The sequence below is a fragment of the Festucalex cinctus genome, chromosome 5 (genome assembly GCF_051991245.1).
Source record: "Festucalex cinctus isolate MCC-2025b chromosome 5, RoL_Fcin_1.0, whole genome shotgun sequence".
Taxonomy (NCBI): Eukaryota; Metazoa; Chordata; class Actinopteri; order Syngnathiformes; family Syngnathidae; genus Festucalex; species Festucalex cinctus.
This window is the reverse complement of record NC_135415.1, coordinates 984,571-1,007,651: the sequence shown is the minus strand read 5'-3', so window position 1 is coordinate 1,007,651 and position 23,081 is coordinate 984,571. Positions and strand designations below refer to the sequence as shown.

Sequence of the window (23,081 nt, the reverse complement as noted above, 5' to 3'; positions counted from 1 at the left end):
TTTTGCGTTTTGATTAAACAGACAAAGCATTCCCGGTTGTACGTTTCACCTAAAGCTATGATAATTTGCAGGCAAACATAAGAGCTCAGGATGTACAAAAAAAGTCTCTTGGAGCCATATGCTAAACCAATCAGGAAGTCCACCATTTTGATTTACGTTGGGATTTGTAGCCATTTTTTGTGGCCTTTTTTAGGGGGTCATATTTTAACGAACCCCTCCTACAAAATTTATCCGACTGTCTTTAAACTTGGTGTGCTTCATCTTAAGATGTTAAAGATGCAAAGTTATCGAAAGTTATTTATTTTGTCGCACGCCGTTGTCATGGCGATGCATTGTTTGCCAAGTAAAATGCTGCTTTTTTTTTTGGGTCTAAACGTGCAAAAACTCATGAAACTTTACACACACATCAGGCTTGTCATCAGCATGAATATTTTAGAGATTTCTTATTCAATTTGCAATAAATGGTTCAATAGCGCCCTCTAGACATTTTTATGAAGCTTTTGCAAATGTTTTGTGTTTTATGATTCAGCTAGATTTGTAAAAATTGGGATACCTATCAGCCTAAGACTTACAAAAAGGTTTCTAAAGCCATATGCTGAATCAAAAAGGAAGTCTGCCATTTTGATTTACTTTGGTATTTGTAGCCATTTTTTGGGGCCTTTTATAGGGGTCATATTTTCAACAGAACTTATCAGATCGTCTTCATTCTTTGGCGTGTTTCATCTTAAGATATTTAAGATGAAAAGTTATTGAATTTTTTTATTTTGTCACACGCCTTTGCTGTAGCCATGCATTGTTTGTGAAGAAAAATGCTTTTTTGAGAGTCTAAATATGGGTGAAAACTCACAAAACTTTGCACACACACCAGACCTGTCTGGAACATGAATATTTTATTTAGAGATTTGTTGTGCAATTTGTAATAAATGGCTCAATAGCGCCCTCTAGACATTTTTATGAAGTCTTTCCGATTATATGATTCAGCTAGATGTGTGAATATTGGCAGGCATGCCGAATATATTCAAAAAGTATTCTATATAGCCATGTGCCAATCCATTTTGATTTTATTTTGTTAATTGTGCATCGTTTTTGGCCTTTCCATGAAACTTTAAAAACACAAAGCCGGGCAAAAACGTTTACAATTTAGATGGTTTCCTATTTGACAGTACCCCAACATGCCAGGACCCCGACGTGCAAATACCCCAACGTGGCCCGGGTTGCGAGGGCCCTTTATAGCTGCTCGCAGCTCTAGTTATTCTTCTTCTTCTTCTTCTTTTTCTTTGTTATTATTCTTTTCCGCAAACAACCACATTTTTGAGGCACTAAACATGAACGAAAACTCACCAAACTTTACACGCAGATCGGGCTTGGCGAAAAATTTGATATTTTAAAGTCGCCATACATGATAACAGAAAAATGGCTCTGTAGCGCCACCTACATAGGTTTAACGGATCCCTGTCCCGCTACGATTGTCCGACGGCTATGAAAATTGTGTGGTACCTGTAGCACATCCCAATGAACAAAAACCTCTTTGAACTGTGTACCCTAAAATAGACAGAAAGTGAGGTATGAGTATTTAAATGTCCAATTTTTGCCAATTTTTGCACATTTACAGGGGTCATACTTTTGCCCGCTTCTCCTACACGGTTAACCCGATTGACTTCAAACTTGGGATGTACCATCTCAACACCTGGGACAACATCATTGTGAAAAATGAAAAGTTTTTGATATACTATATGACGGCGGCGGCGCATCAAATTTAGAGTTTAAAAATTCTTACTTCACGAAGCATTGCCGGTTGTACGTTTAATCTAGAGCTACGAAAATTGGTACACATATGTAACAGGCTATGACCTACAAAAAACTCTTTTTGAACCATGTGCTAAACCTAACAGGAAGTCCACCATTTTGATTTATTTAGGAACGTGTTGCCATTTTTTTGGCCATTTCATTGGGGTCGTATTTTAACGAACTCCTCCTACAGTGTTTATCCGATCATCTTCAAACTTGGTGTGATTCATCTTAAGATGTTGAAGATGAAAAGTTATTGAAAGCTTTGTATTTCGTCGCACGCTGTTGTCATGGCATGCACTGTTTGCAAAGGAAAAAAAATATCCTTAAAGAAGCATTCCCATTTGTACGAAGCAGCTAGAGCTACGAAAATTTGTAGACATATATAACAGCCCAAGATGTACAAAAAAGTCTCTTGGTGCCCTGTGCTAAACCCAACAGGAAGTCCCCCAGGGGCCGGGCATCACATTTTGAGCTAAAAAACTCCTCTTTAACAAAGCATACCCGGCTGTACGTTTCACATAGAGTTACCAACATTTGTAGAGGTATATAACACCCCTCGAGGTACAAAAAACTCTTTTTGAACCATATGCTAAACCTAACAGGACGTCCGCCATTTTGATTTATTTTGGAATGTGTTGCCATTTTTTTTTTGGCCATTTCATAGGGGTCATATTTTAACAAACTCCTCCTACAGAGTTTATCCGATCATCTTCAAACTTGGTGTGATTCATCTTAAGATGTTGAAAATGAAAAGTTATTGAAAGTTTTTTATTTCGTCACACGCTGTTGTCGTGGCATGCACTTTTTGCAAAGGAAAAAAATCCTTCTTAATGAAGCATTCCCAGTTGTACGAAGCAGCTAGAGCGACGAAAAATTGTAGACATATGTAACAGCCCAGCATGTACAAAAAAGTCTCTTGGTGCTATGTGCTAAACCCAACAGGAAGTCCCCCAGGGGCATCACATTTTGAGCTAAAAAACTCCTCTTTAAAGAAGCATTCCCGGTTGTACGTTTCACCTAGCGCTATGATAATTTGCAGGCATACATAAGAGCCCATGATGTACAAAAAAGTCTCTTGGAACCATGTGCTAAACCAAACAGGAAGTCTGCCATTTTGATTTATGATGGGATTTGTTGCCATTTTTTGTGGCCTTTTTCAGGGGTCATATTTTAACGAACCCCTCCTACAAAATTTATCCGACTGTCTTCAAACTTGGTGTGTTTCATCTTAAGATGTTTAAGATGCAAAGTAATCGAAAGTTTTTTATTTTGTAACACGCTGTTGCCATAGCAATGCATTGTTTGTCAAGTGCTGCTTTTTTTTTTTTTATACACATGAAAACTCATGAAACTTTGCAAACACATCAGACTTGTCATGAACATGAATTTTCAGAGATTTATTGTGCAATGTGCAATAAATAGCGCCCTCTAGACATTTTTATGAAGCATTTCCGATTGTATGATTATGCTAGACCTACAAAAAAGTATTATGTAGCCATTTGCCAAACCAAAGAGGAAGTCCGCTATTTTGATTTTATTTTGGGAATTATACATCATTTTTGGCCTTTTTCATTACACTTTGCACAGACAAGGCATGGAAAAAACTAACATTTTAAATGGTCCTTGTTCCATGTAACAGTACACCAACGTGCCAGTACCCTGACGTGCAAGTAACCCAACGTTGTGCTCAATAGCGCCCTCTATGCATTTTTATGGAGCATTTCCAATTGTATGATTCAAGCGATACACAACTAAAGATGACTTGACCTAGATTTGTGAAAACTGGGAGGCATACCTATTAGCTTAAGACCTACAAAAAGTATTTTGTAGCCGTATGCTAAACCTAATAGGAAGTCCGCCATTTTGAATTTATTTTGGGAATTGCGCACCATATTTTGCGTTTTGATTAAACTTTGCACACACAAGGCTTGTCAAAAACATTTTAGATGGTCCTTGTCCTATTTGACAGTACCCCAACGTGCCAGTACCCCGACGTGCAAGTACCCCAACGTGGCCCGGGTTGCGAGGGCCCTTTATAGCTGCTCGCAGCTCTAGTTATTCTTCTTTTTCTTCTCCGCAAACAATCGCATTTTTGAGACACTAAACGTGAACGAAAACTCACCAAACTTTACACGCACATCAGGCCTGGCGAAAAATTTGATATTTTAAAGTCGCCATACATGATAACAGAAAAATGGCTCCTTAGCGCCCCCTACATAGGTTAAACGGATCCCTGTCCCGCTACGATTGTCCGACGGCTATGAAAATTGTGTGGCACCTGTAGCACATCCCAATGAACAAAAACCTCTTTGAAGTGTGTACTCTAAAATAGACAGAAAGTGAGGTATGAGTATTTAAATGTCCAATTTTTGCCAATTTTTGCACATTTACAGGGGTCATACTTTTGCCCGCTTCTCCTACACGGTTAACCCGAGTGACTTCAAACTTGGGATGTACCATCTCAACACCTGGGACAACATCATTGTGAAAAATGAAAAGTTTTTGATATACTATATGACGGTGGCGGCGCATCAAATTTAGAGTTTAAAAATTCTTACTTCACGAAGCATTGCCGGTTGTACGTTTAATCTAGAGCTACGAAAATTGGTACACATATGTAACAGGCTATGACCTACAAAAAACTCTTTTTGAACCATATGCTAAACCTAACAGGAAGTCCACCATTTTGATTTATTTTGGAACGTGTTGCCATTTTTTTGGCCATTTCATTGGGGTCTTATTTTAACGAACTCCTCCTACAGTGTTTATCCGATCATCTTCAAACTTGGTGTGATTCATCTTAAGATGTTGAAGATGAAAAGTTATTGAAAGCTTTGTATTTCGTCGCACACTGTTGTCATGGCATGCACTGTTTTTAAAGGAAAAAAAATATCCTTAAAGAAGCATTCCCATTTGTACGAAGCAGCTAGAGCTACGAAAATTTGTAGTCATATGTAACAGCCCAAGATGTACAAAAAAGTCTCTTGGTGCCCTGTGCTAAACCCAACAGGAAGTCCCCCAGGGGCCGGGCATCACATTTTGAGCTAAAAAACTCCTCTTTAACAAAGCATACCCGGCTGTACGTTTCACATAGAGTTACCAAAATTTGTAGAGGTATATAACAGCCCTCGAGGTACAAAAAACTCTTTTTGAACCATATGCTAAACCTAACAGGACGTCCGCCATTTTGATTTACTTTGGAATGTGTTGCCATTTTTTTTGGCCATTTCATAGGGGTCATATTTTAACAAACTCCTCCTACAGAGTTTATCCGATCATCTTCAAACTTGGTGTGATTCATCTTAAGATGTTGAAAATGAATAGTGATTGAAAGTTTTTTATTTCGTCACACGCTGTTGTCGTGGCATGCACTTTTTGCAAAGGAAAAAAAATCTTATTAATGAAGCATTCCCAGTTGTACGAAGCAGCTAGAGCGACGAAAAATTGTAGACATATGTAACAGTCCAGGATGTACAAAAAAGTCTCTTGGTGCCATGTGCTAAACCCAACAGGAAGTCCCCCAGGGGCCGGGCATCACATTTTGAGCTAAAAAACTCCTCTTTAACGAAGCATTCCCGGTTGTACGTTTCACCTAGCGCTATGATAATTTGCAGGCATACATAAGAGCCCACGATGTACAAAAAAGTCTCTTGGAACCATGTGCTAAACCAAACAGGAAGTCTGCCATTTTGATTTATGATGGGATTTGTTGCCATTTTTTGTGGCCTTTTTCAGGGGTCATATTTTAACGAACCCCTCCTGCAAAATTTATCCGACTGTCTTCAAACTTGGTGTGTTTCATCTTAAGATGTTTAAGATGCAAAGTAATCGAAAGTTTTTTATTTTGTAACACGCTGTTGCCATAGCAATGCATTGTTTGTCAAGTGCTGCTTTTTTTTTTTTTATACACATGAAAACTCATGAAACTTTGCAAACACATCAGACTCGTCATGAACATGAATTTTCAGAGATTTATTGTGCAATTTGCAATAAATAGCGCCCTCTAGACATTTTTATGAAGCCTTTCCGATTGTATGATTATGCTAGACCTACAAAAAAGTATTATGTAGCCATTTGCCAAACCAAAGAGGAAGTCCGCTATTTTGATTTTATTTTGGGAATTATACATCATTTTTGGCCTTTTTCATTAAACTTTGCACAGACAAGGCATGGAAAAAACTAACATTTTAAATGATCCTTGTTCCATGTAACAGTTGTCAAGTGCTGCTTTTTTTTTTTTTTTTTATACACATGAAAACTCATGAAACTTTGCAAACACATCAGACTTGTCATGAACATGAATTTTTAGAGATTTATTGTGCAATTTGCAATAAATAGCGCCCTCTAGACATTTTTATGAAGCATTTCCGATTGTATGATTATGCTAGACCTACAAAAAAGTATTATGTAGCCATTTGCCAAACCAAAGAGGAAGTCCGCTATTTTGATTTTATTTTGGGAATTATACATCATTTTTGGCCTTTCTCATTAAACTTTGCACAGACAAGCCATGGAAAAAACTAACATTTTAAATGGTCCTTGTTCCATGTAACAGTACCCCAACGTGCCAGTACCCTGACGTGCAAGTAACCCAACGTTGTGCTCAATAGCGCCCTCTATGCATTTTTATGGAGCATTTCCAATTGTATGATTCAAGCGATACACAACTAAAGATGACTTGACCAAGATTTATGAAAACTGGGAGGCATACCTATTAGCTTCAGACCTACAAAAGGTATTCTGTAGCCGTATGCTAAACCTAAAAGGAAGTCCACCATTTTGAATTTATTTTGGGAATTGCACACCATATTTTGCGTTTTGATTAAACTTTGCACACACAAGGCTTGTCAAAAACATTTTAGATGGTCCTTGTCCTATTTGACAGTACCCCAACGTGCCAGTACCCCGACGTGCAAGTACCCCAACGTGGCCCGGGTTGCGAGGGCCCTTTATAGCTGCTCGCAGCTCTAGTTCTTATTATTATTATTCTCCGCAAACAATCGCATTTTTGAGACGCTAAACGTGAACGGAAACTCACCAAACTTTACACGCACATCAGGCCTGGCGAAAAATTTGATATTTTAAAGTCGCCATACATGATAACAGAAAAATGGCTCCATAGCGCCACCTACATAGGTTAAACGGATCCCTGTCCCGTTACGATTGTCCTATGGCTACGAAAATTGTGTGGCACCTGTAGCACATCCAGATGAACAAAAACCTCTTTGATACGTGTACCCTAAAATAGACAGGAAGTGAGGTATGAGTATTTGAATGTCCAATTTTGGCCCAGTTTTGCACATTTACAGGGGTCATACTTTTGCCCGCTTCTCCTACACGGTTAACCCGATTGACTTCAAACTTGGGATGGACAATCTCAACACCTGGGACAACATCATTGTAAAAAAATCTAAAGTTTTTGATAGAGATCGACCGATATGCTTTTTTCAGGGCCGATACCGATTCCGATTATCGGTAGTCAAGGAGGCAGATAACCGATATTTGAAGCCGATATTCATTTGCAGTAAAAGTTAAAATGTTGGCACCAAATTTTTGAATAATGCAAACCCTAACCGTTCTTTACAATGGATTCTCACACTACACTTTTCATTTTACATCCTTCTATCTGCAATAAGACGTTGGTGGCGGGGGGAGTTAAATGTGGGGGCCAATGTGACATTACCTTTTATAGCATTTGGGATACTTGTAGTTTTATTCTATAAATGTTATATTTTTATATTTTGAAGTAATAGGAGGAACCCTGTCATTCAAAATGTGCATCAGCTGTGGCATTACTTATTACTACAGCAAAAATAAATAAAAAAATTCCATGAGAAAAACTATTCATCCCTGAACACCATACAGTTCTTGTAGACCTTATTATGATTATTGTTATTGTTACCATATAGACAGTTTTGATAAGCTGAGGATCTTAAATCGAGAACAGCAATATCATGCTACTCCTCTCTACAAGAGAACTGTCAAAAGACACTTCATCATGTAGTTTACTGCCACTTAGGATGCCCCAATCAACGCAGAAAAAGGGTTGAGTAAAATAACTTGGTTATAATAATAGTAAGAATAACTTGGTTAAACAGACATTGTTGCGGTGGACCGCTGCCAGTTTCTGCTGTTTAATGTGTTTTACACTTATAGACACGTGTGTGTATATGGGCACACTATTCTCTCACTACTGTACTGTACTGTATCACTTAATGGCACAGATGTACTTGTCTAAGTAATAACTGGGCTGCAACATTGCTAATTCACATTAACAAGCACTATCTTAGCTGTCCACATGAATAGTTACTAACACACGAGAAAGTTATACAACACACCAAACATGAGCTCATTATTCAAAGTATGATGCACGTAACGAAATTACATCACTGAACATTAATTGCAGCCGTGTACGGCCGTAGATGTTACATATTAGTGGCATCCATTGAGAGGATAATGTCCCAAATGACGGCAGACATGACGTGAAAAGAGAGACAAAACGAGCAAATAAGCACACTATACTTTAGTGCACTTCTCTACTAATGCCAAACATACGGAAGAGGACACGTTCGTGTAGTTAAACGGTGTTTGAGACACTTAATTTGTTACGGAGCGGACTTTAACGAGGTGCACAACGAGCTGTCAATCAAATCGACGTCGAAGCTTAAGGCACACAATGGCAAACCAGTGCGACAAATAAACACAATATAAAGTAACTAAACGCTATTTAGTGTCATTGTGGCATCTCACTGCATAATAACCGCTATGCAACAAGTAATGGACGTGACCCAGAATGCAATGTGTGCGTCACGAGAGGTAAATATAATGACGTTACTCTACTCTTAACATGGAACTAGACAATATAATAATGACAACTGTTAATATTTGGAACCTTTCTAACAAACATTATTTACTTAATTAAGTGAAAATGTGTGTGATTCCCTCCCCGAGTAGTTCAAGTAGCGAATTAGCTACTGGGTGTTAGCCTACATGCTAAGCTGAACACACCACTGTTAGCTAGCGGGGATTCAATGCAAGGCAATGCAGCTCCATTCATATAGTGCATTTAATACACAACATAATTCAATGTGTTTAGCTTATCATGGTGAAACGATCGGCGGAGTCTCTTCTCTTTTAACTTACCTTCGAAGCATGTGTCTGTCGCGTTGTGTACGTGGGTGCGTGTGTGACCGGCTACTGTGATACAGGCATACACTACTGATTGGTTCTGGCTCTTGCACGGCTAACCAATCAAATGCTGCTATGGGCGTTACATTGCTGGAGTTGGACTCCATAACAGACAGAGACGCTCTGGGCTGCATTCGAAGCGAAAAGACGGAGTTTTAAATGGATCGCTCATATCGGCCGTCAGATTAATAAAACAGACCGATACCGATATGTACCAATATGTCAAATATCGGCCCCGATTATCGGCCCGACCGATTATCGGTCGATCTCTAGTTTTTGATATACTATATGACGGCGGCGACGCATCAAATTTAGAGTTTAAAAATTCTTACTTCACGAAGCATTGCCGGTTGTACGTTTAATCTAGAGCTACGAAAATTGGTACACATATGTAACAGGCTATGACCTACAAAAAACTCTTTTTGAACCATATGCTAAACCTCACAGGAAGTCCGCCATTTTGATTTATTTTGGAACGTGTTGCAATTTTTTTGGCCATTTCATTGGGGTCTTATTTTAACGAACTCCTCCTACAGTGTTTATCCGATCATCTTCAAACTTGGTGTGATTCATCTTAAGATGTTGAAGATGAAAAGTTATTGAAAGCTTTGTATTTCGTCACACGCTGTTGTCATGGCATGCACTGTTTGCAAAGGAAAAAAAATATCCTTAAAGAAGCATTCCCATTTTTACGAAGCAGCGAGAGCTACGAAAATTTGTAGACATATGTAACAGCCCAAGATGTACAAAAAAGTCTCTTGGTGCCCTGTGCTAAACCCAACAGGAAGTCCCCCAGGGACCGGGCATCACATTTTGAGCTAAAAAACTCCTCTTTAACAAAGCATACCCGGCTGTACGTTTCACATAGAGTTACCAAAATTTGTAGAGGTATATAACAGCCCTCGAGGTACAAAAAACTCTTTTTGAACCATATGCTAAACCTAACAGGACGTCCGCCATTTTGATTTACTTTGGAATGTGTTGCCATTTTTTGGGCCATTTCATAGGGGTCATATTTTAACGAACTCCTCCTACAGAGTTTATCCGATCATCTTCAAACTTGGTGTGACTCATCTTAAGATGTTGAGGATGAAAAGTTATTGAAAGCTCTTTATTTCGTCGCACGCTGTTGTCGTGGCATGCACTTTTTGCAAAGGAAAAAAATCCTTCTTAATGAAGCATTCCCAGTTGTACGAAGTAGCGAGAGCTACAAAAATTTGTAGACATATGTAACAGCCCACAATGTACAAAAAAGTCTCTTGGTGCCATGTGCTAAACCCAACAGGAAGTCCCCCAGGGGCCGGGCATCACATTTTGAGCGAGAAAACTCCTCTTTAACGAAGCATTCCCGGTTGTACGTTTCACCTAGCGCGATGATAATTTGCAGGCATACATAAGAGCCCACGATGTACAAAAAAGTCTCTTGGAACCATGTGCTAAACCAATCAGGAAGTCTGCCATTTTGATTTACGATGGGATTTGTTGCCATTTTTTGTGGCCTTTTTCAGGGGTCATATTTTAACGAACTCCTCCTACAAAATTTATCCGACTGTCTTTAAACTTGGTGTGCTTCATCTTAAGATGTTTAAGATGCAAAGTTATCGAAAGTTATTTATTTTGTCGCACGCCGTTGTCATGGCGATGCATTGTTTGCCAAGTAAAATGCTACTTTTTTTTTTTTTGGTCTAAACATGTGCAAAAACTCATGAAACTTTACACACACATCAGGCTTGTCATCAGCATGAATATTTTAGAGTTCTTATTCAATTTGCAATAAATGGTTCAATAGCGCCCTCTAGACATTTTTTATGAAGCTTTTGCAAATGTTTTGTGTTTTATGATTCAGCTAGATTTGTAAAAATTGGGATACCTATCAGCCTAAGACTTACAAAAGGTTTCTAAAGCCATATGCTGAATCAAAAAGGAAGTCTGCCATTTTGATTTACTTTGGTATTTGTAGCCATTTTTTGGGGCCTTTTATAGGGGTCATATTTTCAACAGAACTTATCAGATCGTCTTCATTCTTTGGCGTGTTTCATCTTAAGATATTTAAGATGAAAAGTTATTGAATTTTTTTATTTTGTCACACGCCTTTGCTGTAGCCATGCATTGTTTGTGAAGAAAAATGCTTTTTTGAGAGTCTAAATATGGGTGAAAACTCACAAAACTTTGCACACACACCAGACCTGTCTGGAACATGAATATTTTATTTAGAGATTTGTTGTGCTATTTGTAATAAATGGCTCAATAGCGCCCTCTAGACATTTTTATGAAGTCTTTCCGATTATATGATTCAGCTAGATGTGTGAATATTGGCAGGCATGCCGAATATATTCAAAAAGTATTCTATATAGCCATGTGCCAATCCATTTTGATTTTATTTTGTTAATTGTGCATCGTTTTTGGCCTTTCCATGAAACTTTAAAAACACAAAGCATGGCAAAAACGTTTACAATTTAGATGGTTTCCTATTTGACAGTACCCCAACATGCCAGTACCCCGACGTGCAAATACCCCAACGTGGCCTGGGTTGCGAGGGCCCTTTATAGCTGCTCGCAGCTCTAGTTCTTCTTCTTCTTCTTCTTCTTTTTCTTTGTTATTATTCTTTTCCGCAAACAACCACATTTTTGAGGCACTAAACATGAACAAAAACTCACCAAACTTTACACGCAGATCGGGCCTGGCGAAAAATTTGATATTTTAAAGTCGCCATACATGATAACAGAAAAATGGCTCTGTAGCGCCACTGTAAGGGAAATCGGTCCAATTAATTATTAAATCAATAATTGTTAATTATTAAATTAATAATCAATTGGCTCATTAATTGAAGGAGACTCAAACTTAATATTTAAATTAAGTTGAGCTTGCCTGCGGAGCACCACATCTCTTTTTGATAATTTTATCAGGATAACAGATGAGAACCTCGTTGAATCAGTCATTAAAATGAAGGTTGTGCCCTTACTACAATTTTGTGAGTTCTTTGTTCAGCTTAGAGGTCACTATAAATTGATGAAACACACACACAGTAAACCAGGGGTTGAGTTTTGTGCACGTTTATTCTCTAACCTAGGTGGGATAATCTACTTAGAATTTCAAGAAGCAAAACTAACTACTATGATAGGAAATGAAACGAGAACTAAAATAATAAAAATAATCAAAGGAGAAGAAAAGAAGAAAAGAGAAACGGTCTTAACCAAGGTGATAGATTTCTTAAATCAAACCAACATGGGACCCACAATCAACCTAGTTTGCACCAATTTGTACTAGGGCAAAGGCCTGCAAAGTTGCACTTACAGATGGGGTTGGTCTGAGAAGCAGGACCCTGGATGGAGACTCGCCAAGCTCGTTTGAAGAAGGGATGAAGAAGGTTCAGTTCAGGAGAGGGAGAGACAGGTCGTCCGGCTGGCCAACTGAGCGTCACGGGGTCAACCTGCTGGCTGGGAAGGGCCCTTTTTGGTTTGAGGCCTAGTGTGCCTGGAAAGGCACCATCCGTTTGAGCCTTGTGCAGGGACCAAAAGCAGCGTGTTTCGCTGCGCCTGTCGCAACACGCGATGGCTTCTGTGCGTTGCCGTGTGCTGGAGGTTAAGCTAGCTGGGCTAGCCCTTTGTCTGGCAGCCGCGCCGATGGAGACCAGGAAGGAGCCAAGGAGCAGCGAAGAAGCGGGAGCCAAAGCAGCGGAAAAGAGAAAGCAGCACGCAGGGAGCGTGCTTTTAAATTGGGAAGGCGGCGGCCTCCACACCAGGGGGGCCGGTTGAGACCACAGTGGAAAGTTACCAGCTGGGGGAGATTTTTGGTAGACTAATCAGATTGAATCTGGATCCCATGTGTGTTAAGATTCTAAGGTCAGAATTCAACCAATGCAACACGTACAATTGAATACCTCAAATGAAATGTTACCTAGCTTACACTGTTAAAACGTGCATACACATGAAAGTTTAGTGGAGAATCTGCCACTGCAATGGAACATTTTCATGACATTTCATGGAGTCAACATTTCACAAATGGCAAACATAACATTTCATAATTCATTGTTCTGTTGCAAAATAAGAAAGTCAAGTTTCTAAGAAGGCTTTTACTGTTCTGATTTGTGTGTGTGTGCGCGTGCGCGTGTCAATCAGAGCATTTGTGGCTGTTTGTGGGGGATGTTCTTGTCCTCCCCACACGGTTAACCCGATTGACTTCAAACTTGGGCTGTACCATCTCAACACCTGGGACAACATCATGGTAAAAAATCTAAAGTTTTTGACATACTATATGACGGTGGCGGGGCATCAAATTTACAGTTTCAAAATTCTTACTTAACAAAGCATTGCCGGTGGTACGTTTAATTGAGAGCCACGAAAATTGGTACACATATGTAACAGACTATGATCTACAAAAAAGCCTGTTGGTGCCATATGCTAAACCTAACAGGAAGTCCGCCAGAGGCGAGGCATCAAATTTTGTGTTTCAAAATTCTTATTTAATGAAGCATTCCCGGCTGTACATTTCAACTAGAGTTACCAACATTTGAAGACATATGTAACAGCCCTCAAGGTACAAAAAACTCTTTTTGAACCATATGCTAAACCGAACAGGAAGTCCGACATTTTGATTTACTTTGGAACGTGTTGCCATTTTTTCGGCCATTTCATAGGGGTCTTATTTTAACGAACTCCTCCTACAGAGTTTATCCGATCATCTCCAAACTTGGTGTGATTCATCTTAAAATGTTGAAGATGAAAAGTTATTGAAAGCTTTTTATTTCGTCGCACGCTGTTGCCGTGGCATGCACAGTTTGCAAAGGAAAAAATTCCCTCTTAATGAAGCATTCCCAGTTGTACGAAGCAGCTAGAGCTACGAAAATTTGGAGACAAATTTAACAGCCCACGATGTACAAAAAAGTCTCTTGGTGCCATGTGCTAAACCCAACAGGAAGTCCCGTAGGGGCCGGTCATCACATTTTGAGGAAAAAACTCCTCTTTAACGAAGCATTCCCGGTTGTACGTTTCACGTAGCGCTATGATAATTTAGAGGCATACATAAGAGCCCACGATGTACAAAAAAGTCTCTTGGAACCATCTGCTAAACCAAACAGGAAGTCCGCCATTTTGATTTACGTTGGGTTTTGTAGCCATTTTTTGTGGCCTTTTTTAGGGGTCATATTTTAACGAACTCCTCCTACAAAATTTATCCGACTGTCTTCAAACTTGGTGTGCTTCATCTTAAGATGTTTAAGATGCAAAGTTATCGAAAGTGTTTTATTTTGTCGCACGCCGTTGCCATAGCGGTGCATTGTTTGCCAAGTAAAATGCTGCTTTTTTTTTTTTTTATCTAAACATGTGCAAAAACTCATGAAACTTTACACACACATCAGGCTTGTCATAAGCATGAATATTTTAGAGAGTTTTTCTGCAATTTTCAATAAATGGCTCAATAGCGCCATCTCGACATTTTTATGAAGCTTTTGGAAATGTATGATTCAGCTAGATGTGAAAAAATTTGGATACCTATCAGCCTAAGACTTACAAAAAAGTTTCTAAAGCCATATGCTAAACCAAACAGGAAGTCTGCCATTTTGATTAACTTTGGTATTTGATACCATTTTTGGGGCCTTTTATAGGCGTCATATATTCTTTGGTACGTTTCATCTTAAGATATTTAAGATGAAAAGTTATTGAAATTTTTTATTTTGTCGCACGCCTTTGCTGTAGCGATGCATTGTTTGAAAAGAAAAATGTTTTTTATATGATTCAGCTAGATGTGTGAATATTGGGAGATCAGCCTAAGACTTACAAAAAAGTTTCTAAAGCCATATGCTAAACCAAACAGGAAGTCTGCCATTTTGATTAACTTTGGTATTTGTTGCCATTTTTGGGGCCTTTTATAGGCGTCATATATTCTTTGGCGCGTTTCATCTTAAGATATTTAAGATGAAAAGTTATTGAAATTTTTTATTTTGTTGCACGCCTTTGCTGTAGCGATGCATCGTTTGCAAAGAAAAATGTTTTTTATATGATTCAGCTAGATGTATGAATATTGGGAGGCATACCTATCAGCCTAATACCTCCAAAAAGTATTCTACGAAAATTTGTAGACATATGTAGCAGCCCACGATGTTTAAAAAAAGTCTCTTGGTGTCAAGTGCTAAACCCAACTTCTTTTCTTGATAATTTGGAGGCATACATAAGAGCCCACGATGTACAAAAAAGGTCTCTTGGAACCATATGTTAAACCAAACAGGAAGTCTGACATTTTGATTTACTTTGGTATTTGTAGCCACTTTTTGGGGCCTTTTATAGGGGTCATATTTTCTGCAAAACTTATCACATCGTCTTCATTCTTTGGCATGTTTCATCTTAAGATATTTAAGATGAAAAGTTATTGAAATTTTTTATTTTGTCACATGCCTTTGCTTTAGGGATGCATTGTTTGCAAAGAATTTTTTTTTGAGAGTCTAAACACGGGGAAAAACTCACAAAACTGCACACAGATCAGATCTCTCATGAACATGAATATTTTATAATTTGTTGTGCAATTTGTAATAAATGGCTCAATAGCGTCGTCTAGATAGTTTTATGAAGTATATCCGATTATATGGTTCAGCTAGATGTGTGAATATTGGGAGGCATACCTATCAGCCTAATACCTCCAAAAAGTATTCTATAGCCATGTGCCAATCCATTTTGATTTTAAATTGTGCATCATTTTTGGCCTTCCATGAAACTTTGCAAACACAAAGCATGTCTAAAACATTTACAATTTAGACGGTTTCCTATGAAACAGTACCCCAATATGCCAGTACCCCGACATGCAAATACCCCAACGTGGCCCGGGTTGCGAGGGCCCTTTATAGCTGCTCGCAGCTCTAGTTATTCTTCTTCTTCTTCTTCTTTTTCTTTGTTATTATTCTTTTCCGCAAACAACCACATTTTTGAGGCACTAAACATGAACGAAAACTCACCAAACTTTACACGCAGATCGGGTCTGGCGAAAAATTTGATATTTTAAAGTCGCCATACATGATAACAGAAAAATGGCTCTGTAGCGCCACCTACATAGGTTTAACGGATCCCTGTCCCGCTACGATTGTCCTATGGCTACGAAAATTGTGTGGCACCTGTAGCACATCCAGATGAACAAAAACCTCTTTGATACGTGTACCCTAAAATAGACAGGAAGTGAGGTATGAGTATTTGAATGTCCAATTTTGGCCCATTTTTGCACATTTACAGGGGTCATACTTTTGCCCGCTTCTCCTACACGGTTAACCCGATTGACTTCAAACTTGGGCTGTACCATCTCAACACCTGGGACAACATCATGGTAAAAAATCTAAAGTTTTTGACGTACTATATGACGGTGGCGGGGCATCAAATTTACAGTTTCAAAATTCTTACTTAACAAAGCATTGCCGGTGGTACGTTTAATTGAGAGCCACGAAAATTGGTACACATATGTAACAGACTATGATCTACAAAAAAGCCTGTTGGTGCCATATGCTAAACCTAACAGGAAGTCCGCCAGAGGCGAGGCATCAAATTTTGTGTTTCAAAATTCTTATTTAATGAAGCATTCCCGGCTGTACATTTCAACTAGAGTTACCAACATTTGAAGACATATGTAACAGCCCTCAAGGTACAAAAAACTCTTTTTGAACCATATGCTAAACCGAACAGGAAGTCCGCCATTTTGATTTACTTTGGAACGTGTTGCCATTTTTTGGGCCATTTCATAGGGGTCTTATTTTAACGAACTCCTCCTACAGAGTTTATCCGATCATCTCCAAACTTGGTGTGATTCATCTTAAAATGTTGAAGATGAAAAGTTATTGAAAGCTTTTTATTTCGTCGCACGCTGTTGCCGTGGCATGCACAGTTTGCAAAGGAAAAAATTCCCTCTTAATGAAGCATTCCCAGTTGTACGAAGCAGCTAGAGCTACGAAAATTTGGAGACAAATTTAACAGCCCACGATGTACAAAAAAGTCTCTTGGTGCCATGTGCTAAACCCAACAGGAAGTCCCGTAGGGGCCGGTCATCACATTTTGAGGAAAAAACTCCTCTTTAACGAAGCATTCCCGGTTGTACGTTTCACCTAGCGCTATGATAATTTAGAGGCATACATAAGAGCCCACGATGTACAAAAAAGTCTCTTGGAACCATCTGCTAAACCAAACAGGAAGTCCGCCATTTTGATTTACGTTGGGATTTGTAGCCATTTTTTGTGGCCTTTTTTAGGGGTCATATTTTAACGAACTCCTCCTACAAAATTTATCCGACTGTCTTCAAACTTGGTGTGCTTCATCTTAAGATGTTTAAGATACAAAGTTATCGAAAGTTATTTATTTTGTCGCACGCCGTTTCATGGCGATGCATTGTTTGCCAAGTAAAATGCTGCTTTTTTATTTTTGGTCTAAACATGTGCAAAAACTCATGAAACTTTACACACACATCAGGCTTGTCATAAGCATGAATATTTTAGAGATTTCTTATTAAATTTGCAATAAATGCTTCAATAGCGCCCTCTAGACATTTTTATGAAGTCTTTCCGATTATATGATTCAGCTAGATGTGTGAATATTGGCAGGCATGCCTAATATATTCAAAAAGTATTCTATATAGCCATGTGCCAATCCATTTTGATTTTATTTTGTTAATTGTGCATCATTTTTGGCCTTTCCATGAAACTTTACAAACACAAAGCATGGCAAAAACGTTTAAAATTTAGATGGTTTCCTATTTGACAGTACCCCAACATGCCAGTACCCCGACGTGCAAATACCCCAACGTGGCCCGGGTTGCGAGGGCCCTTTATAGCTGCTCGCAGCTCTAGTTAGGGCCCGAGCAGCGACCGCTGCGAGGTCCCTATTGTTTTTGTAAAAATTCTTCTTCTTCTTCTTCTTCTTCTTCTTCTTCTTCTTCTTCTTCTTCTTCTTCTTCTTCTTCTTCTTCTTCTTCATTCTTCTTCATTCTTCTTCATTCTTCTTCATTCTTCTTCATTCTTCTTCTTTATTCTTCATTCTTCTTCTTTATTCTTCATTCTTCTTCATTCTTCTTCTTTATTCTTCTTTATTCTTCATTCTTCTTCATTCTTCTTCTTTATTCTTCTTCTTTATTAGGGCCCGAGCAGCGACCGCTGCGAGGTCCCTATTGTTTTTGTAAAAATTATTATTATTATTATTATTATTATTATTATTATTATTATTATTATTATTATTCTTTATTCTCCGCAAACGATCGCGATTTTGGGTACCTAAACATTCACGAAAACTCACCGAACTTTGCACACTCCTCAGGCCCGGCGAAAAATTTGATATTATTAAGTCGTCATAACAATGAGACTCGATAGCGCCCCCTAGCGTAGAAAAATAAATACCAAGCCCGGCACGTTTGAGCTAGAGCAACAAAAATTGGCAGGCACGTGTAGCACCCCGAGACGCACAAAAAAGTTTATTGGGACCATGTAGCTAAAATGTACAGGAAGTGAGCTATGAATTTTTTTATGTCCAATTTTGGCCTATTTTGGCACATTCACTGTGGTCATGCTTTTTCCCCCTTTGCAAACATTTTTCATCCAATTGACTTCAAACTTGGCATTTATCATCTCAAGACCTGAGAGAACAACTGGGCAAAACATCTTGCCTTTTCGAAATACTATATGACGGGGGCGGGGCATCAAATATTGCCTTTAAAATTTCATTTGTCCAGAAAGAGCAAATGCTTAATAACTCCCATGTTCAAGCTCCAAAAAATCTCAAACTTCTCAGGCAACGTAATAGTCACGGCCTGAAAACATCTATATGATAAAATTCAGTTATACATATAGCGCCACCTAGTGGTTACAATAAATGTCATACTTTACGTTTTTAGCTACTGTGCTGAGCTTGTTGAAGGGATCCATTTGAAAATTGGTCAGAAAAGCCTTAAGATGTTGATCATGCCCCACACCGAATATTGTAACTTTTCGCCAAAGGGCGTTGCCGCTACGGTGACGCAAAGTCTGAAGATTTTTCGTGAAAATAAAAGCTGCATTAACTTGACCGAGATGATCCTATCTTCTCAAAATTTCACACATTTGATGAGAGTCCAGCCCTAAAGACATCTACTGACTTATATTTCATCTAACTGATAGCGCCACCTAGTGGCAATTTTTTTTCTTACGAATTTTCTTCTACGTTTTTCTCCAAACACGTTAACTGGACCTACCTCATATTTGCTCAGATGAGGGTTTCGGCCTTCATGATGTCACAACACGAAGTTTGTGAGTTTTCGCGAATTGCTGTGGGTGTGGCTAAGCGCTGTTCGCCAAGAAAATAACGCCAGTTTTGAGGGTCTACACATGCACAGAAACTCATGAAACTTGGCACACACATCTGGCCTGGTAAAATTAGCAATATTTTATTGTTGATTGTGCTATTTTTACAAAAATGACTCAATAGCGCCCCCTAGAAGTTTTTAACGAAGCAGCCCCAGTTGTACGTTTAAGCAAGAACGACGAATATTTTTAGGTGTATGAGGGAGCCCAAGACCTACAAAAAAGTCTCTTGGACCCATATGCTAAAATGAACAGGAAGTGAGCTACGAATTTTTGAATGTCCCATTTTTGACAATTTTTGCACATTCACAGGGGGCAGACTTTTGCCCACTTCTCCTATACGTTTCATCTGACTGAGTTAAGACTTGACCTGGACCATGTCAAGTCCTGAGCCAACGACAGGCGGAAAAATCTTGACCTTTCGAAATACTATATGATGAAGGCGGGGCATCAAAATTTGTGTTTCGCACTGAAAAAGGATATGCTTAATAACTCCCCGGTACATGCTCCAAAAAATCCCAAACTTGACATGTATGTTTATCGTCAAGGCCTGAAGCAATCTCTATGACAACATTCAGTTATATATGCAGCGCCACCTAGCCCTTGAGGCATAAAAAAAAAATACCCCACATACGGTATTTTGTACAAAAAATGTCAACTCATTCTGAGTGTGATAACTAAGTCATTTATGAATATTCTTTTAGTTTCCACCACTCAAAATGTTCACTGGCATCAGACTTATCCAAACATATATATATTTTTATTTATTTTTGATAGCCTCTGTGGACATTAAAAGCAATATCGTGAATGAAGGATATGCTTAATAACTCCACGGTACATGCTCCAAAAAAAATCCCACACTTGACATGTATGCTTATAATCAAGGCCTGAAGGTATCTCGATGACAACATTCAGTTATAAATACAGCGCCACCTAGCCCTTGAGGCTTATATAAAAAAAAAAAACCCACATACGGTATTTTGTACAAAAAAATTTAAACTCATTCTAAGTGTGATGACTAAGTCATTTCTGAATATTCTTTTAGTTTCCACCACTCAAATTGTTCACTGGCTTCACACCGATCCAAACGTATGTACGTTTCCATTTTGTTTTATTCATTTTTGATTGCCCCTTTGGACAATAAAAGTAACATTGTGCAATGAGTACAACGAGCGATGATGTATATATACACTTTTACAAAAAATATCAATCAGGGCAACTCATTGCCTAAAAATAAAAAAGGACGCTGATTTTTGCAGGTCTTAACAATCACCAAAACCCGTTGAGCTTGACACACACTGGCAAAAAAAATATTCTACATGTAAACGTTTATTATGCCATTTTCAAAGAAATTTTGCTTCCAATATGCCAGTACCCCAACGTGCCAGTACCCCAACGTGCCAGTACCCTAACGTGCAAGTACCCCAACGTGCAAGGACTCCAACGTGGCCCGGGCTGCGAGGGCCCTTTATAGCTGCTCGCAGCTCTAGTTCTTCTTCTTCTTTATTCTTCTTCTTTATTCTCCGCAAACAATCGCAATTTTGGGTACCTAAATATTCACGAAAACTCACCGAACTTTGCACACTCCTCAGGTCCGGCGAAAAATTTGATATTATGAAGTCGTTATAACAACGCGACTCTATAGCGCCCCCTAGCATAGAAAAATAAAAACCAAGCCCGGCACGTTTGAGCTAGAGCAACGAAAATTGGTAGGCACGTGTAGCACCCCGAGACGCACAAAAAAGTCAATTGGGACCATGTAGCTAAAATGTACAGGAAGTGAGCTATGAATTTTTTAATGTCCAATTTTGGCCTATTTTGGCACATTCACTGTGGTCATGCTTTTTCCCCCTATGCAAACATTTTTCATCCCATTGACTTCAAACTTGGCATTTATCATCTCAAGACCTAAGACAACAGCTGGGCAAAAAGTCTTGCCTTTTCGAAATACTATATGACGGGGGCGGGGCATCAAATATTGCCTTTAAAATTTCATTTGTCCAGAAAGAGCAAATGCTGAATAACTCCCATGTACAAGCTCCAAAAAATCTCAAACTTCTCAGGCAACGTAATAGTCACGGCCTGAAAACATCTATATGTCAAAATTCAGTTCTACATATAGCGCCACCTAGTGGTTACAATAAATGTCATACTTTACGTTTTTAGCTACTGCGCTGAGCTCGTTGAAGGGATCCAGTTGAAAATTGGTCAGAAAAGCCTTAAGATGTTGATGATGCCCCACACCGAATATTGTAACTTTTCGCCAAAGGGCGTGGCCGCTACGGTGACGCAAAGTCTGAAGGTTTTTCGTGACAATAAAAGCTGCATTAACTTGACCGAGATGATCCTATCTTCTCAAAATTTCACACATTTGATGAGAGTCCAGCTCTAAAGACATCTACTAACTTACATTTCATCTAACTGATAGCGCCACCTAGTGGCAATTTTTTTTCTTACGAATTTTCTTCTACGTTTTTCTCCAAACACGTTAACTGGACCTACCTCATATTTGCTCAGATGAGGGTTTCGGCCTTCATGATGTCACAACACGAAGTTTGTGAGTTTTCGCGAATTGCTGTGGGCGTGGCTAAGCGCTGTTCGCCAAGAAAACAACGCCAGTTTTGAGGGTCTAAACATGCACAGAAACTCCTGAAACTTGGCACACACATCTGGCCTGGTAAAATGAGCAATATTATATTGTTGATTGTGCTATTTTAAAAAAAATGACTCAATAGCGCCCCCTCGAAATTCTTAACGAAGCAGCCCCGGTTGTACGTTTAAGCAAGAATGACGAATATTTTTAGGTGTATGAGGGAGCCCAAGACCTACAAAAAAGTCTCTTGTACCCATATGCTAAAATGAACAGGAAGTGAGCTACGAATTTTTGAATGTCCCATTTTTGACGATTTTTGCACATTCACAGGGGGCAGACTTTTGCCCACTTCTCCTATACGTTTCATCCGACTGAGTTAAGACTTGGCCTGGACCATGTCAAGACCTGAGCCAACGACAGGGGGAAAATTTTTGACTTTTCGAAATACTATATGATGAGGGCGGGGCATCAAAATGTGTGTTGCGCAATGAAAAATGATATGCTTGATAACTCCCCGGTACATGCTCCAAAAAATCCCAAACTTGACATGTATGTTTATCGTCAAGGCCTGAAGTTATCTCTATGACAACATTCAGTTATATATGCAGCGCCACCTAGCCCTTGAGGCATAAAAAAAAATACCACACATACGGTATTTTGTACAAAAAATGTAAACTCATTCTAAGTGTGATAACTAAGTCATTTATGAATATTCTTTTAGTTTCCACCACTCAAAATGTTCACTGGCATCAGACTTATCCAAACATATATATATTTTTATTTATTTTTGATAGCCTCTATGGACATTAAAAGCAATATCGTGAATGAAGGATATGCTTAATAACTCCACGGTACATGCTCCAAAAAAAATCCCACACTTGACATGTATGCTTATAATCAAGGCCTGAAGGTATCTCTATGACAACATTCAGTTATAAATACAGCGCCACCTAGCCCTTGAGGCTTATATAAAAAAAAAATAAAAAATACCCCACATACGGTATTTTGTACAAAAAATGTACAATCATTCTAAGTGTGATAACTAAGTCATTTATGAATATTCTTTTAGTTTCCACCACTCAAATTGTTCACTGGCTTCACACCGATCCAAACCATTCCATTTTGTTTTATTCATTTTTGATTGCCCCTTTGGACAATAAAAGTAACATTGTGCAATGAGTACGAGCGATGATGTGTATATACACTTTTACAAAA

General features: G+C 38.8%; 1 protein-coding gene across 5 annotated transcripts in view; it reads left to right on the top strand.

Moving 5' to 3' along the window:
* Nucleotides 1-23,081, top strand: part of ptar1 (protein prenyltransferase alpha subunit repeat containing 1) — a 216,028-nt gene that overhangs the window by 157,558 nt on the left and 35,389 nt on the right. Inside the window, exon 6 of one of the 5 annotated variants that reach the window (XM_077522175.1) lies at nucleotides 16,194-16,266. The exons of the other annotated variants lie outside the window; for them this stretch is intronic. Within the exon in view, the coding sequence (XP_077378301.1) occupies nucleotides 16,194-16,229 (36 nt within the window). The 3' untranslated portion in view covers nucleotides 16,230-16,266. Of the gene's footprint in view, nucleotides 1-16,193; nucleotides 16,267-23,081 lie in introns of those variants that run through there. 5 annotated transcript variants of the gene reach the window in all.